This window comes from Carassius carassius, chromosome 5, assembly GCF_963082965.1.
Source record: "Carassius carassius chromosome 5, fCarCar2.1, whole genome shotgun sequence".
Classification (NCBI taxonomy): domain Eukaryota; kingdom Metazoa; phylum Chordata; class Actinopteri; order Cypriniformes; family Cyprinidae; genus Carassius; species Carassius carassius.
In genome coordinates this window covers 37955729-37972584 of record NC_081759.1, presented here as the reverse complement: position 1 = coordinate 37972584, position 16856 = coordinate 37955729, and the positions used below count along the sequence as shown (strand labels likewise).

The 16856-nt window shown below is 36.4% G+C and overlaps 1 protein-coding gene across 1 annotated transcript; it reads left to right on the top strand.

Annotated features, from left to right (window-relative positions):
* The first annotated feature begins 1457 nt into the window (after window positions 1–1457).
* On the top strand, window positions 1458–16258 carry hs3st1l2 (heparan sulfate (glucosamine) 3-O-sulfotransferase 1-like 2). Its single transcript, XM_059549248.1, has 2 exons — window positions 1458–1780; window positions 14851–16258. The coding sequence occupies exon 2, from the start codon at window positions 14913–14915 to the stop codon at window positions 15822–15824; it is 912 nt and encodes a 303-aa protein (XP_059405231.1). The 5' UTR covers window positions 1458–1780; window positions 14851–14912; the 3' UTR covers window positions 15825–16258.
* The last annotated feature ends 598 nt before the right edge of the window (window positions 16259–16856 follow it).

Here is a 16856-nt window from a genome sequence, read left to right as displayed (position 1 = left end):
ATGTGGGGATTGAGGGAGGAGGGGGTGTGCGTTCTGAGATCTTAACCAGCAGGAGGTCTTCATTTAAACTCTCAACCCCTTCCCTTCACACTCTATTACTGCTCATATGGGTGAGAGAGATAATAACTAAGATTCCATAGTAATCCATAATCCGACTGACACCTCAGCGGAAGTGAAGGAAGGTGAAGTCAGACCCGGGCAGAGAGGTACTGCAGTCATTTCATAGAAAGAATTTTAATTTACATTCATATTCATGATCTTTGCAAACTCTTCGCATCGCATACTAGGTCAATTAACCCTTTACTGTTACTTATTAATTAGGACATCTTAAAAGCAAAATTATATACAAAAGATTTCATTTTGACCTTTAGTGAAAAATCTCAAAAAGGTTAGAATATTATGTAATGTGTAAATGAAAATACATGATTGAAACTGTAAATGTAATATTACAGCTCCTGCTCCCCCTTGATAAAAATAAGTTTAAAAGACCCAAACCAAACCAACAAGTTTCCTGCTAAAGAAGCTAGAAAAGCTATCCATTATTAGACTGAAAAGTGTAATATTCATATTCTCTTCAAATTTTATAAATGTACATTTAAATAACACCTAATACACATTTGGTATGATTTTATATGTTAGTATTATTATTATTGTTATTTGATTTATTACATGAAGTGACGTAAACACTAAGAAAAAAACAAGTGTGTATGTGTATATAAACTTTTAAAACTATATAAAAAATATATATATATATACTACAAGTCATGATGACCAGTCACAGAATTTATTTATACATTCATATGACTATAAAATTGTAATTCTATAAAAAAAAGTTTATAGAATCGTCACATATTCTTTTATGTTTTATTCACAACACATGCAGAAAAAAAAATCCAAAAGTACTTTCTGCATCACACACAATTATTATTCCAGCGTGAGTAATATACCGTCACACAGTGAATGTGTGCTGTACATTTGGAGATTAACAGACACTCGAGCTATACGTGCTGCCCATCTATTTGCGCCCTGTGTGTCTGTGAGCCAGCACCCTGTAAGTTATTCATGGTTTTGGGGATTTTCTGGGGCAAATACATTCCAAAGCCCTTGAACAGAAAAACAGAGAGCTGAAAAAGAAACAGGCTGTTCTGAACGGGGGATATGAAGAGGAAAAAAAATGAGATTTGGAGACAAAGTGAAGACTGAGTTTGTGTATTTGGATGTGAAAAGACGATGAAACAAATCAAACAGTATGGAGAAAGAGAGAGAGAGAGAGAGAGAGAGAGAGAGAGGCTGGGGTAAGCGGCAGAGCTATAGTATGGATGATAGGAGGGGGGCTAGATACAGAGAAAGGAGAGAGAGAGAGAGAGAGAGAGAGAGAGATGGAGAAAGCGAGGGAGGGAGGAATTTCCCTCAGGGGCGATGTGTTTGTGCTTTCTCTCTCTCTCTCTGTTGTTCATTCACTCATACACACACTCCATCCACACATATTTGACAGACACACACAGCATGTAGACACTTTCTAATTCATTCACCTCCCTCGCTCACACACTCACAGTTTCGTTTTACAACCTTGAGTCATATTTTCACTCCTTTCCTGCCTCGAGAGTCTAGAGAAGCAGCTACGCCACATCAACTTTAAAACCGCCGTCAGGAGAGAGAAGAGACAGCAAGAAAATCACTAAAGTGCTCAGAAGGATGGAGTAGAGAAGAATGAAAGTCCAAGAACATCAGGGCGAAACACACTTTATGAGAGGAACTGACTGAAGGAGACAAAGCTCAGGTAAGCTCTTGTTCGGTTCTATCTCTGCTTTCATTCTCAGTTTCATTTCCCCTGGTCGACCAGAGTATTTGGTTCAGAGAAACTCTTGAATTTTAACCAGAACTTTGAACTGTGCTTTACATGTCTCATGAGTACGTTTGCCTACAGCATGTGAGATTCAAAATCAATCCACTTCTTTAGTCAATCATAGGACTGTGCTCTCTTTTAAAAGTAAAGGTTCTGAAAGGAAGATTTTGCAGCAATGCCATAAAAGCAAGAACCTTTCAATGAAACCTGAAAACCAGGTATAACTAAGATCTGACATTTATTCTTTTGGATTTGTTATAATACAAAATTTAGCAAATGATATTAGCTGGTCATTTCAGTTTTTTCATGATTTTATTCACCTACTAGATGATTTATGAAGGTCTTTTTATTGTTTATTGTTATAAACCCACAAGTGTGTTTACTTTGTCTCTTACCATTGTAGAAAGTAAATGCTTGTAAAATTATTTTAACCAATGTCTACAGCTGCAAATCACCTGGTAAAGTGAAATTAGATGTTATACACAATAGTGGTTCTCCAAAGAAACTTTCAGTGAAAAGATCTTAAAAAGACAGATCTTCTCTCCTAGCATCAAGAATATTAAGCAACCTTTTGGAGCAAATGAAAGGTTTCATTGATGTTAACCATAGATTCCAATAAAGAACCTTTATTTTTAAGAGTGAATGGTAACTACTGTAGATATTAATACAAAGCTGTTTCTGCCCTAAAAGTCAAAAGATTCATCAATCTATTTAATGCAATGACACTTTTTAATTAAGTAATAAACATCTGGATTATATTTCAAGTTTTGGTCTTTGAAAAAACAAGCCCAATGTTGACATTCTCTGTCATGTGTATGTTTGCGTATGTGAGTCAGTGGTTTCTAGAAGGTTGTGGGACCATGGGAGTCACAGAAGGATGAATGGATGAGTGAGTGAGCTAACAGGGCTAATATGTTATGTACTTCACACATGATGCAAAATTTATTGTATCAAATCAGAAATGCAGCATATGACTTGGTACTCCACCAAATTCAGATCTGCTGTAAAATGGAAATACTTAAAAAATGGAATGATAAAACTCACTGTTTTTATAGTATATGCCAATATGGTAACATTTACTTAACTAAATCCCATTCCTAACCATAAATCAGATAACTATAATAAATGTTGATATGCATGTTGTTCAAGCCGAAAGTCTACCCCAAAACATAGAATCTGATTGGTTGAAAATAATATTGTGCCCAGACCAAGAATGTTGATCCAAAAACATGTCCTACTTGGTGAAATCCCAGTAAGCTGCTTTCCTTTACAGAAAACATATTTGATTAAGATGTTCAGTGCAAGATGTTGACAATGGAAAGGAGGGAAAAAAAACAGATGGATCTGGATTAGATGAATCTCTGTCACCTCTGAGCTAGCATGACTTTATGGGGGCATAAAATGTTGAAGCATTAGTGATAGAGGAAGACGTGAATAATACATATCATATTTTATGAACGCAGAACTGCTCTACTAAGTGCAATGAACCATACAGGAAAAAAAGCGGAGAGAGACGAGACGAAAAGAGTCGCCTATGTCCCGTAAGTCCGTTTAAAAGTTTAGTTAAGAACAAGATCAAACAGGTTCACTCCAAAGCATCACATCAGCGCAATTACCTGAAACAAAAGACTCAGACGTGGGTGGTCTGCTTTAATTCTAACATGCACATCTAGAATATGGTACAGAAATGTAACACTGTATTGTTAGACAAAAAGTATATTAAATAAGACTGAATGAGATTAGTGTTAATATAGTCAGTATCTAATCAAAATGCTTAATGCATTCAAAATAGAGATTAATATTTTACAAGCACATTGCACAGGCAACAGAGGACAACAAAATCTAAACATCTGTTAGATGCAGAAATAAAAAGCAGAATAACCACAAAAGAGTTCAATTACCAAATGGACACAGTCAATGCCATATTTTATTTTAAATGAGCCTGTGAGACATAAAAATACAGGACTAAATGTTCTGTGTTGTGTCTATTTTTAATTTAAACAATTCAGCAAACACCTATTTTATTACTGCAGCCTACAGTTTTGCACTTTAGTCTAGATTTAATACACTTTTATGCATATTTAATTTTAGACTGTTCACACGCATAAACACGTACACACACACTCTCTCTATATAAAGTATACTATATATACAGGTCTTTGTAATTGTAATAACTTCTCTGTAGAATTTAAAAGATAAAAAAAGATACTCTATGCAGTAAGCGGACACATAGTGTTTATCTGACTTTGTTCATGGATAACTAAATGACTGTGGTGGGTCATTTATCTTCTAATGACTCACCTACCCAGACATTAGGCTATCGTTACTCACACAGAAACCATGTAGTACACACACACACACACACACACACACACACAAAAATAATAAATACACCCTCACACTAGGACTAGGATTACAATATATAACTGAAAGGACCAAGTCCAAACTGGACAGCTTGGAAACCCCATTGATTGACAGATGGTCAAATCTGCTGTGGGGTTCCCTGTTCAAACAGAAAGATGGACACCATATACATGTTTACATCAGTCAACTCGTACTAAAACGGCAGTTTTTAAATGCACAGAACACAGATTATTTAGTATGGAACGGGACCAGAAAGTGACATGTCTCTCTAATATCACCTTACCTGACCATGAGAACCTGTTGCAGGTCTGCTTAGCATTTTTGTCTTCCACATTTTCTTACCCAACTTTGTGCATTTGTTTGCAGTTGTGACCTGCTGTATTTAATGTCCCTGCTTTACTCATCTTACGGTAAAGTGAGCGGATGAGTGTAAAGGTTACACTGTAGCACAGAGGTTATTATGTACGTCACAGGGACTCTACTCTAGACAAAACCACTCTGTTCTCAGGAAGAAAAAAAAAACAGTTGAACCTTACATTATTAGATTGGCGTATCCTTGGGTAATCAGATGTGTGTCTGTCTGTTTATGTGCATGTGAGTCTGTGTGCTTGTGTATCGGGGAGTCTTTTGGGTTTGTTTCTTTTGGGTCATTAGTGTTGAGAGTTTTAGTCCATAAAGATGACAGGCTACTGCTCTTCTGCTGACCACCCTTCCCACAATGCTCTCCCCTAAAGCCTCACAAAGCCGAACCACTACACAAGAAAAAGAAAAATTATGAAAAAAATGAAACCACACAACACAGCAAAAGATGTAACCACACAACGCATTACCACAGGTCCAAGAACATCCCGAGGAAAATGTTATTGCTCAGAAGTTGCTCTTTTATAGCTCGGGAGATGTAGAGTTATGCTTCATTTAGTTATGAGTTCTCAGTTTTGCTTCATTTGAGCATCAGCTTTGATACTTTGAATTGTGTTAAACTGTAATGCAAATAAATGAGACAACCATTTAGCCTACTTATAGAGAGAGAACACAGCAGAAAATGATATTTCCCAGAGGAGCAGTCAGTTTTACAATACAGCAAAGCTGTGCTCAGCAGTCTTTATTAAGAAATGTTTTACCTCTGAATTCTGCGACTGACCAATCAAAAACAGCTGTGTATCCTTCGGTTAAAACTTGATTTAATTGTGGACACTGGTTCACAAGTTGGAAACACTTCAAATTGCAGTCATTACATAAACTGCAAAACCTACAGTAAATCGCAAATCAATATACTGCAAAGCATGCTTGGAACTATAAATCCCCTGTTCATTTTCAGTTAATGTAACAAAATTAATTAATGTAGTCCCTCCACAAACTGAATGGTATAGCTCATACCGTACAGTCTTGGAAAACTTTGCTGATTAGAAATATATGAGGTTATACTGAAATCTCTTTCATATTAAAATCTTAATTGTTGAGATATCTTTTAAAACTCTAGAGGAGACACATGTGACGTTACGAGTCTGGGGTAAAATCTTAGCAGCTGAGTAAATCTTCATTCGCATTCCATTTAATCTCATCATCACTGTCTAGAAGAAATAACTAAGAAATCTCATTTCTTACCTATGGGGAAAAAGCATTGCAAAACATACATGTATCTGGAAAATCACAGCAAATTCAACTGCATCTTCGAGTGCACCTTGGTGTATCCTGATACAGAATTATGCATTAGATCGTCCCCACTCACCACAGAATACTCTACGTATGTATGAAAAACCAACACACTGCAAAACAAGAAAAATAACATCTTCTTCTGCATACCAAATGTCCCACAAAATACAGAACTGCCTGGCAGTATAGCAGGGCCTGACGGGACCCCTTTCTTGTCCACACACACACACACACACACACACACACATACCACTGTTCCCTCACAATATAGAAGAACAAAAACACAGGCAGCGCTGCAGAAAAATCCCTCCATGCACAACACATCCATTCACTGAATGCATATCCATAAGCGAAGGATATAGCTGTGAGCTCAAGGCCCTTTCACCATGTGAGCATTTAAAGAATTACAAAGAAGATGTTTTTCACTGTTCTTTGAATGTGAGGGGATTTGAGGATAAATCAAAAGCAACAACCTGGCGTGGAAATGAGAGCACAAGGCGAGACAAAGACCAGAAGCAAAGATGGTTCTTCTAAATCTGAGATTTCAGCGTGGCTGAAAGACGACAAGCTCACATGCAGACGCACAACCACCTGCTCTGAGACTGACACTTCCATTCATCTGGCCTCTAAACAACTTTTTCCTTTCCAGGGATTAATTGCCAATTGCAAAGAAAAATCCGGAAAAAAACACTTTTTTGGTGCAAGTTCATTCTCACCCTCTCGCTGCTTGTTTGTCGAAACACACCCTGTCTGTCTGTCCATTATGGGATTCGCCAGACAAGTGGATTAAAACTAACGAGAGTGTGAGAATCACCCCTAACTGTAGACTGTAGTGAGGCCTCACAGCCAACATGATGTTGCTGGATAATACATTTCATATCTTCCATAACACAAAAGAAGTCACTGTTATTTCCGAAATTGTTAGTTCCACCAAACATTCTGTAATTTTACATGGAACCGAAAAAAAAAAGAAAAAATTGTCCCAGGTAATCTGTTCTATACAAGGAAAGGATGATGAAAAATGAAAAAGAATCACAATGCAGGCTATACATTTAAATGGATAATTCACTCAGAATGCTGCATTCTGTCATCATTTACTTACAATCATGTCATTCCAAACCTGTATCACTTTTTTTTTTTTTTGTGGAACAAAAAAGCTAAAGATATTGATAAATGCATTTTTTACTTACAATAGAAATCAGTGGTTACCAAAAATCTTTGAACTTTGTGTGCTCTTCAGAAGAAAGTAAGTCAAAGTTAGTTCACTTTTGGAGTAAATGTTGACAGAATTGTAATTTTTGACTGAACTAGTCATACTGTAAGTCTTTTTCACTTTTATAAGAATTAGCATATCACATTATCTGCAGTCAGGAGAAGTTCCACATCTTTCTCTCATTCAGCTCTAGTTCAGACTTTCTAGGTCAAGCCCTATAACTATGAGCACGCTCTAATAAAACTGAAAGTAATTCATATTATTTTAGTAGCATGTGTACACTAGCATTCAGGAGTTTAATGAATTGAATGCATCCTTGCTGATGAGAAATTAATATTTACTCTTCAGCAAGGATGCATTCAAGTCATTAAAAGAGACAGTGGAAACATTAACATTGTTATAAATTATTTATATTTCAAATAAATGTTTTTAATATGAACGAATAAATTAATTAATAAATAAGTACCCCGGTTTCCACAAAAGTATTAAGCAGCAAAATTGTTTTCAACATTGATAAAAAAAAAAAAGGTTTCTGTAACATCATGTGACACTGAAGTAATGGCTGTTGAAAATTCACCGATGTATGACGGGATCAAATAAGCACAGCCTGGGTGGGCATTAGAGACTCCTTTCAAAAACTTTAAAACCCCCGAACTTTTGATCAGCATTAGTGCATAGCCTACAACAGAGAAGATGGTGTTACGTTGATGATTTCATCTCATTTCCTCTCTCCCTTTTCGTTCATTGATTTTCTTTCACTATACAACATGAAATCATACTAAAAGTGTCATTTCAGCCCTCATGCCTGCTGTGCCCCTGCAGTAGCTGTCAGGTCCACATGCTCAATTGGTTAGTTGTATTGAGCAGAACCGTCTAACCTCCATCTGTCCACCCACCCCTACAGAGAGACAGATTACTGCTGATGTGACCACTGACTCTCAGTGTTTACCCCTTCCCTCCAAATCTGCCATATTGATATTGCCCACACACACGCAGACAGGAAATAGATTGATTCTTTTCCCTGCAGTGAAAGGCAAACACAAGTCACTTGACATGAACTACTAACCCGATCTCTTGCCCCCTGTGGCACAGTCCAGATTGCTAATCACTGAATGATTGGCTTGTCATACCGAATTGGAAAATTACAGTTTGATAGCTCAAAGGCTGTTGGCTCACAGCAATGATTTTGCTTAATATATCTGAAATGTATAATGATAATGCATAATTCAGTCAACAGCCTTTGAGCTATCAAAATCACATGGCAGAGAGAGAAAAGGAACAAGAAATCTGCTAACCCAGAAAGCTTATTTGCCTCTGGAATTTTTTCTGAGTGTGGTTTTAGAATAAAAGTTGTTAACAAGTTTCTGCTAAGATCCATCAAGCACAATCACGATCCTAGTGCTGTCTGTAGTACTTATGTTGCACCTTTTTTTTTTTTTTAGAAAGATTTAAAAGCACACAACAACTTCAAAATGTATATTAACTCTTCATTAGTCTCTTCAATAATGTTTACCACAGAAATGACCAGAAAATGTCTTTTCCTGTGATAATATTGTTAGAAATCATTCAGAAGAGGATTTTTGTGTGCTTTTAAGATGCAGATTGCTAACATTAGTTAGGACTAAAGATTTGTCGAGTACATATACTGCTGTGTGAAAGTTTTGGGCTGGCATGATATTTTTATGTTCATGCAAAACATCTCGTGCTCACCAATTTGATCAGAAATACAGTAAACACGTAATGTTGCTACGATTTTCATAAATTGAAAAATGCTATTTTGTCATTTTGTGATTAGAAATCTGTTCAACATTTTGTCACATGATTCTTCTGAAATCATTCTAATTTGCTCAGTTTGGGCCCTATTTTAACGATCTAAACTGTGTTCAATAAGCAGCGTGTACGCGCGTTGTGACCCGCCTATACTAACACGCTCTTTAAATAACAAAGAAAAAACATTGCCCCAGACTTTAGACCAGGTTTGAGTTGGTCTATGGTGCAGTCTATTTTCAGCTCCTTAAAATAGCAATGTGCCAACGATGCACCTGAGCACACCTCTTTTTTAAACACATATCAGTCTATATTATTTCTCCATCATCCTCTTTTTAACTTTTGCTTTCTTTACTCTCCTCTACATGCTGAATTTTCATATCACATACTGTACGAGAAGAGTGCTAGTCACGAAGTATCTTCACGTTCTTCATGCCAACAACCTCTTTAATTAGAGTGAAGCCACCCTCATACTTCCCCCTACCCTCCGCTGGTACCAGACCCCCCCACCCCACTCCAACCCATATTCAACTCAAATACACACACTCCTCATTATTAATGCGAGGAACATGCAGACCAGAGGGGGCTGTAGAGTGTGTGATTCGATTGACCCAGATCTTCAAGTGCAAATGAGAGCCAGAACGAGGGAGAGGAGGGAGGGATGGAAAGAGATGGAAGTGAGGAAGAGTGAGAGACTGGTGGGGTGCGGGGAGGTTCATGAAGAGACTAATTTGAGGCTTAAGCGGGGGGTCCGTGTGCTAAAATCTGAGCAGATTTACTGAAGGTCAGTGTCTATTGGACAGACTGAATTATATCATTCAGAAGCATCCAAAGGGACACTTTCTGCACATTTTTTCTTTGTTTCTTTCAGTCCAGAGACAATCACATCTTCTCAGACACTGCTAATCCTCTCTATTTGTATTCACTTAAGAGGAAGAGGAGGAAATCTTGGCAAAATCGTGAAAGTCGTTTGGTTTTTCCCTGTAGGACTGATGAATCTTCGTGCGTGTATGTGTGTGAGAGACAAATAACCTGCTGAATCACCTGAGACACACATGTTTCCAATACACAGCCACAGGCTTCACACACATCTTCTGAAAAGTTTGCGTTTTTACAAAACGCCTAAAAAATAATACAGCTAAAACTGAGATCCGATTTAGGAACTTTTTGTAAACTAATATGAAATAGATGTTTCCCAGGGTTTTTCTCCTGAGAAAAAAAAGGTGCTACTTTGTAGACAATGGTACACAAAGAACAACACGTGACAAAAAAGAAGAATAAAATAACCATCTGTCTTCTGTTTCTGTCAACATAAAGCTATGAAGATCTGTACGTTACTTTACCATACAAAAACTCTGAAAAATGGTAAATAGATTAACATTACACTTTATAAAATTTTACTGTAAAATACTGTTATCTTTATGTTTTTGCAAGTAAAAATGATTAATTACCATATAATTCCTGGTGAAGAACAGTAAAACGACATTCCAATTAGTCCCTACATTACCAGAAATGTACATTAGGTTTCATATCACATTTTCTATTTTTTCATATTCTATTCTATTCTGTTATGTTATGTTACCTTGATGGTGTTTTGTCCGTGTGTGTATGTTTTGTCTGTACAACTAGTCTTCTATTGCAACACCTTTATTATCATTATCAGCAGATTTTTTTAAGGTAAAAAGCAAATTTTTTGGCTAGATTGACATATTAACACTGTAATGAAATATACAGTTCAAAGTTATAAAATATACAGGGATCGATATGCCATCTCATGATTTATGAAATACTATATCATTTTTTTTTATATAATGGCAAATTTTTGGCAACCATATCTGCTGTAAATTTAACAGGATATTTTTTTACAGCGTGGAGGTGAAACAAAATGTTTCATTTAATAACTGAACATACACTCTACACTTATTTAGATCGTCAAACTGGCAATTAGATCTATTTCAGTTTTATTATTCACTAATATATAGGCCTATAGAGCTATAGGAGTATGGTAAGATAAAAATAAAGTCAGAGTCAGAGTTGTTTTCATCCCCTAAATGCTTCAATCCTTCAAAGCTATCACTGTAGAGAAAAAAACCTTTGGAGGGCATAGAAATGATCATATCTGAACACACACCTATAGTTTTCTTGCTTACAACAACAACAACAAATGTATTATTTTCTAAGATACACCAAAAAAAAAGGTTAGTAAATGCACTGCTTGATGCTACTGAGCTCTGAACAATCCAGTCAGATCGGGAACTGAGATAAAATACTAATACATAACAAAATCCTTTGATCTCATTCCCTGCAGGTCCTCTTTTTGTCTTTTACTAGAGGCCAAAACTCTTGTAGTGCATGCATGTATTTATATACGCATCTGCGTGAGTGTGTGTGCTTGTCTTATGATTGTGTTCATGAGTGAGTCTGCTGGGCGTGTATGGATTATTGCGTGCTAGAAACAGGAGCGAGACTAAGTTTGCACTAAGATGAGAAGCCTAAATGCACAAATGTGTAAGAAAATCCACTGAGGTTTGTGTCTGTGTGTGTGTGTGTGTGCGTCACTGGGCTTTCTTTTGGTGTGCAATGGCATCCAGGAAAGAGGATTATACTGCACAGTGTGAGGTGACAGTGGAGTGTGTGTATATTAGAGATGCGTTTTTTTGTGCTCAGCTACAGAATTTATGTGTGTGTGAGAGAGACTAGCTTTGTTTGCTTGAAAGTAAATGAGCTGAAAATCTGTCTCAATCAGTAGGTCTGTGAGTCTCTGATAAAGATGAAACTCACACTATAGATCCCTATAAGACGATTTGTGTGTCTATCAGAAGAGGTTTGCCAACATAGTCTCACAACAATTTGCAAATATTTTATGATGTGATGTGTTGGTTGCAAATTCATATGAATTTGTAAAATCTCATTTGCACATTTTTGTACTGCTAAAGCCCCCTGATGGTTAAGTTTAGGGATGGACCTTCACAATGAAGTTTAACAACAAGATTGTACAAATTGATAAGAAATTGCCAACTCATGTAATTATGTATTCTCATGTGATGTGATTCTCATGTTTCTCCTTCGAGGCAAGCGATCATAACACACAAGAGGAAGCAGTGCCTCCAAGTCACCATGGTTATCATGTTAATCTGATAAAGCCCCTATCCTGATCACAAAAAGTCCACATATCCTGAATGGGTCAAACTAGTGAAAACAAAACCACCAACTCACCCATTTTTTTTGCAAGGATGTACTAAATTTATCAAAAGTGACATAAAGCTATTTTGTTACACTGGTACAAAATATTTCTATTTCAAATACTTTAAATGCTGTTCTTTTGAATTTTTCATTCATCAGAAAATCTTGAAAAAACTTATAAATTTTTTTCAACAACAACAAAAATTAAGCAGTAGTGTTTTCAACATTGAGAATAAATACAAAAAAAATGTTTTGTCTTGAGCATCAGACTATCATATTAGAATGATTTCTGAAGGATCATGTGACACTGAAGACTGATATTTCACAGTATTACTATTCTTACCGGACTGTTGATAAAAATAAATACAGCCTTGGTGAGCATAAGAAGTTTCTTTGAAAAAGAATGTGACCATTTTGCAGACAAAAACGATCACATATTACACAGACTCTGCTCTGTCTCTGAAAAACACCAATACCCCATAGCTCACTGTTTATGCATACATTACAATCCGTAAAATAGCACTATGAAGACAGCAATACTGAAAATCTCTGGATAAATGTATTCTTTTGTTATGTTATGTGACTACATTTGTCACCACCGACAGAAAACATAACATGAGAAACAGGAGCAGCACATTCTGAGGATTAAAGCTGTGAGATGAGGGAATAAAGTGAGAGACATTAGACAGACACTCAGGCCCATAACGCTAGAGTTGATGATGCTTAGCAGTGACGACGATGCTGAAGCAGGAGTGACAAAACCACAGGGCTCGACACTTATTCCCAACTGTGTAATTATATAACATACAGAGCAACACTACAGCTCGTTTACAAAGGCTGACTGCTCAAAACGAGATGAGGAGCAAATTAATAACCCGTGACTCCGGCAGCAGCGGGGTACAATAACATCACAACTGCGAGGTGACTAAACATACTGTAGCTGAATCATTTTAAAGAAGATGGAGGTCAGAAATGATCAGCCACTTACATCCGTTATCATATCCTTTATTTATTTTCGTTTACTTTCAAGAATGAGAATTCTTCGTTGTTCCAAACATGCATGGCTTTCTTTTTTTTTCACTGAACGCAAAAGGGGTTTGCCTGAAGTACATAACTTCCATACAATGAAAGTGACCCAGAGGTTGTCAAACTCCAAAAGGACAAAGAAGCAACATAAAAGGATCATAAAAATAATAATTTGCACACTTCATTCCAAGTATTTTGAAGCCATTTGATAAGTTTGTGTGAGAGTGAAACTTAGGGTTAAAAATCATGCATGACAGCCGTGGTCACTATTGGCTTTCATTGTATGGAAAAGAGCAGGCCGGATGTTCTGCTACAAACAACCACTTATTAAATGATGTTTAGACACAACTGTGAGTCATTTTCTAAACTTTTGAAAATGAGTTTTGAAGATTATAACTATTATATTTTTTGTGGAACCTGAACTAAAAAGACAAATATGTAACCATTGACGAACAACTACATATCTTAATCGTCTTTATGTTACATGTAATGTGAGAGTTGCAATCAATAAAATACAACAAATTCAGCCATATACCTTTCAATTTTAAAACTCACAACCATTTTTTATTAGATCCTGAGGATAATTCTCAAAAACATTCACCTCTCTATCTTACAGTTTTCAGAATCAGGGTTTTTCACACACTTGTGTTTAAGTAATTAAACTACTATGATAGCCCTAGTTAAAAAAAAGTAATATATTTGAAATACATTCATTTCATACTAAATTTAGTTAAAATCTATTAACATCATATCACTTGAGACTTACTAATATAAAAAATATAATTAAACTGTATACAGAGTATTACTTCTGCACAGTGCATATTTCTTAATATTACACCTAAAATGTGTTTTAATGTCACTATTTATGAGGATCGGATGATCTTTGAATAATATTGGTCTTTAAATGCAAGATATTTAAAGTGTACCTGATGTATACTTGGAATAATTTAACTTCAGCAGAATCAAATATATTTCAGTTTATCTTTAGTTGGACTACTTCCACACAATTAAAGAGCATAAGGTAGAAAATGAGTTGTTCCAGTTTAGTATACCAAAAGTACAATTGCAGGGGATTGTTATTGAGTGCATAAATATGTACATATATTTGTTGTATACTCAGCATGAAATAAATATATTTCGTGGATTTTTCACAAGGGAGGTTCTCGATAAATCAGTAACACTTTACAATATGTTTCTATTTGTTAATTTTGACATTTTTGATTAAGTAACACTGATACTTCTAAAGCTACAATATAATTCTAATGCGTTTATTAATCTTGATGTTAATTTCAACAATTACTAAAATCAAAAGTTGTATCTGTTAATATAATTTCATGGATTTGAGCAAACAATGATATTTTGTACTTTTATTAACTAACAACATTGACTAATGGGACCTAATTGGAGTGTTACAAGTAAATCTTATTCTTGATATGAATAACTCTGCTGTTAACTCCATTGTGTGACTCATTATTGAGGATTGCTCCAATAGAGAGCACTAGAGGGATTGGGATGAGTACATTTACCCAGGGAGATTTCTGAGGCACTATTGTTCATGAATGTTTAATGTGTTTCTTCTCTGTGTTTTAATAATTCTGTTAATTAAATCACACCGAGGAAGTAGCTACACTCCTGCCCTTCTGCTGCTGCTGTTATTGTTTTAACATATGTTTTAAATATGTATCTGAGTTGCCTGCCAACGAACATTTGCTATATTTAAGGATTTTCAATGCATAGAAATAAAATAAAAATAAAGCATGCAAAGATAATTAATTTTCTTTTTCTTGTTTTATTTTAGAAATTTACTTCACAAATCAGCCAGATCTCCAACTGTACGTGTGCCGCCCTTGACCTGACGCCATGTTTTGGACGCTCCTCTTGGCTTTGATCCTACTGCTGTTGCTCCAGGCACAGCTGCTTGTCTGTCTACATGAACTCCGAGCCTCTCTGACCTCAGTGACTTCAACGACCCCTTCTGGAACATCCAACGCCTCGGCTTTGCAACGCCTGCCAGGAGCAATAATCATCGGGGTGCGCAAAGGAGGCACCAGGGCCCTGCTGGAGATGCTCAACCTTCATCCAGAGGTGGAAGTAGCCAAGAACGAGATCCACTATTTCAACCTGGATGAAAATTTTCGGAAAGGTCTGGACTGGTATCGCGCCCAGATGCCAGACACTCTCCCTGGGCAGCTGACGGTGGAAAAGACCCCTGGCTACTTCACAGCACCACTGGCCCCAAAGAGAATATGGGCCACGAATCCAGCAGTGAAACTGCTGCTGATCATTCGTGATCCTGCAGAGAGACTTGTATCAGACTACACACAAGTCCTCCATAATCGAATTCAGCAAAACAAGCCATACCAAGCACTCGAAGAGCTGCTGCTGTCTCAAGGACACATCAACCCTAAATACAAGGCCCTTCAGAGGAGCTTTTACTACCAGCACCTTGCCAGATGGTTGGAGCTTTTTCCCAGAGAGCAGATGCACATTGTGGATGGAGAGGCACTTATTAGAAATCCGTTCCCTGAGCTGCAGAAGGCGGAGACATTTTTGGAGCTTCCACCTCGGATAAAAACAGACAATTTCTACTTTAACGTAACTAAGGGCTTTTATTGTATGCTGTCTGCGGGACACGACAAGTGCCTGGATGAGTCTAAAGGAAGACCCCATGCTCCGCTTAGCAACGAGGCTTTCCAGAAGCTTTGCCGCTACCTGAGAGTTCCCAATCAAATCTTTTTCAGAATGGTGGGACAGAGGTTTGACTGGTGCTAAAGACAGAGGAAAAATGATTGACAGTTCTTATAGAGACTGAGATTGGGATTTAAACTACTACTGGAAACCCATTTTGTACAAAAGTTCTGATATTGTCGAAGGAATATGGCACCAACCAGTTTGCAAGAGGGCTAAGCAAAGAGACTAGCACCAAAATTGTTCTGAACACTGATACACCTACAATTTGTTGGGAAATAGAATAGATCTGCAGGACTTCACATGCTTTAAAAAACTCATGAACTCCGAAAGGCTCAGTTCAAGCGGACTACTGATTTGGAGGAAATGAGACGGAAAAGATGGGAAATGTCCAAGGTCCTGAAAACTGAACGTAAAAAATCGCCAAGAATTGCATATAATAAGAAAAATAAAAACTACAATGTTACTTCCCGTGGCACTCCAAGCATTTAACAAAAATACTGCTTTGTCAGCTGTAATTATTGTAGTATAATTTAATTCATGTTTAATATACTAATTTGTACTTGGAATATTTTATTTTCGTTTTTGAATAGAAATGTCTATTTTTTAATGAATTGGTTCTTTAAATTAATTAGATATTTCATTATGTCATAAGTTAATGCACTATAAAATTATGTTTTCTATTCAATAAATATATGTACATAAAACATCTCACATCTATTTATCTAAGACATTGACAATATTTGACATTTTCAACAATTCAATTCAATTCAATTCAATTCAAGTTTATTTGTATAGCGCTTTTTACAATACAAATCGTTACAAAGCAACTTTACAGAAAATTATGTTTCTACAATATTTAGTAGTAGCTAGTAGTTTGTGCACGTTTGACAGGATTTTAGAAAAAATAAAAAATAATAATAAAAATACAAGACGTAGTCAGCTAGACGATCAACTATCAATATTATTAATTAATAGTAATTATAGGATGCAGTCACACATGTAGCAATAATTGTTAGTTCTGTTTGTTGATTCAAGGTTAGGATCATCTGGGGTCCTCTGAGGGTCAGCATCATCTCTTCTCAGGTGTTCTGGATCCAGACTGGAGCTTGTGTA

Coding starts and splice junctions, on each gene's coding strand:
- hs3st1l2 (XM_059549248.1), top strand. CDS start 14,913: ATGTTTTGGACGCTCCTCTTGGCTTTGATCCTACTGCTGTTGCTCCAG.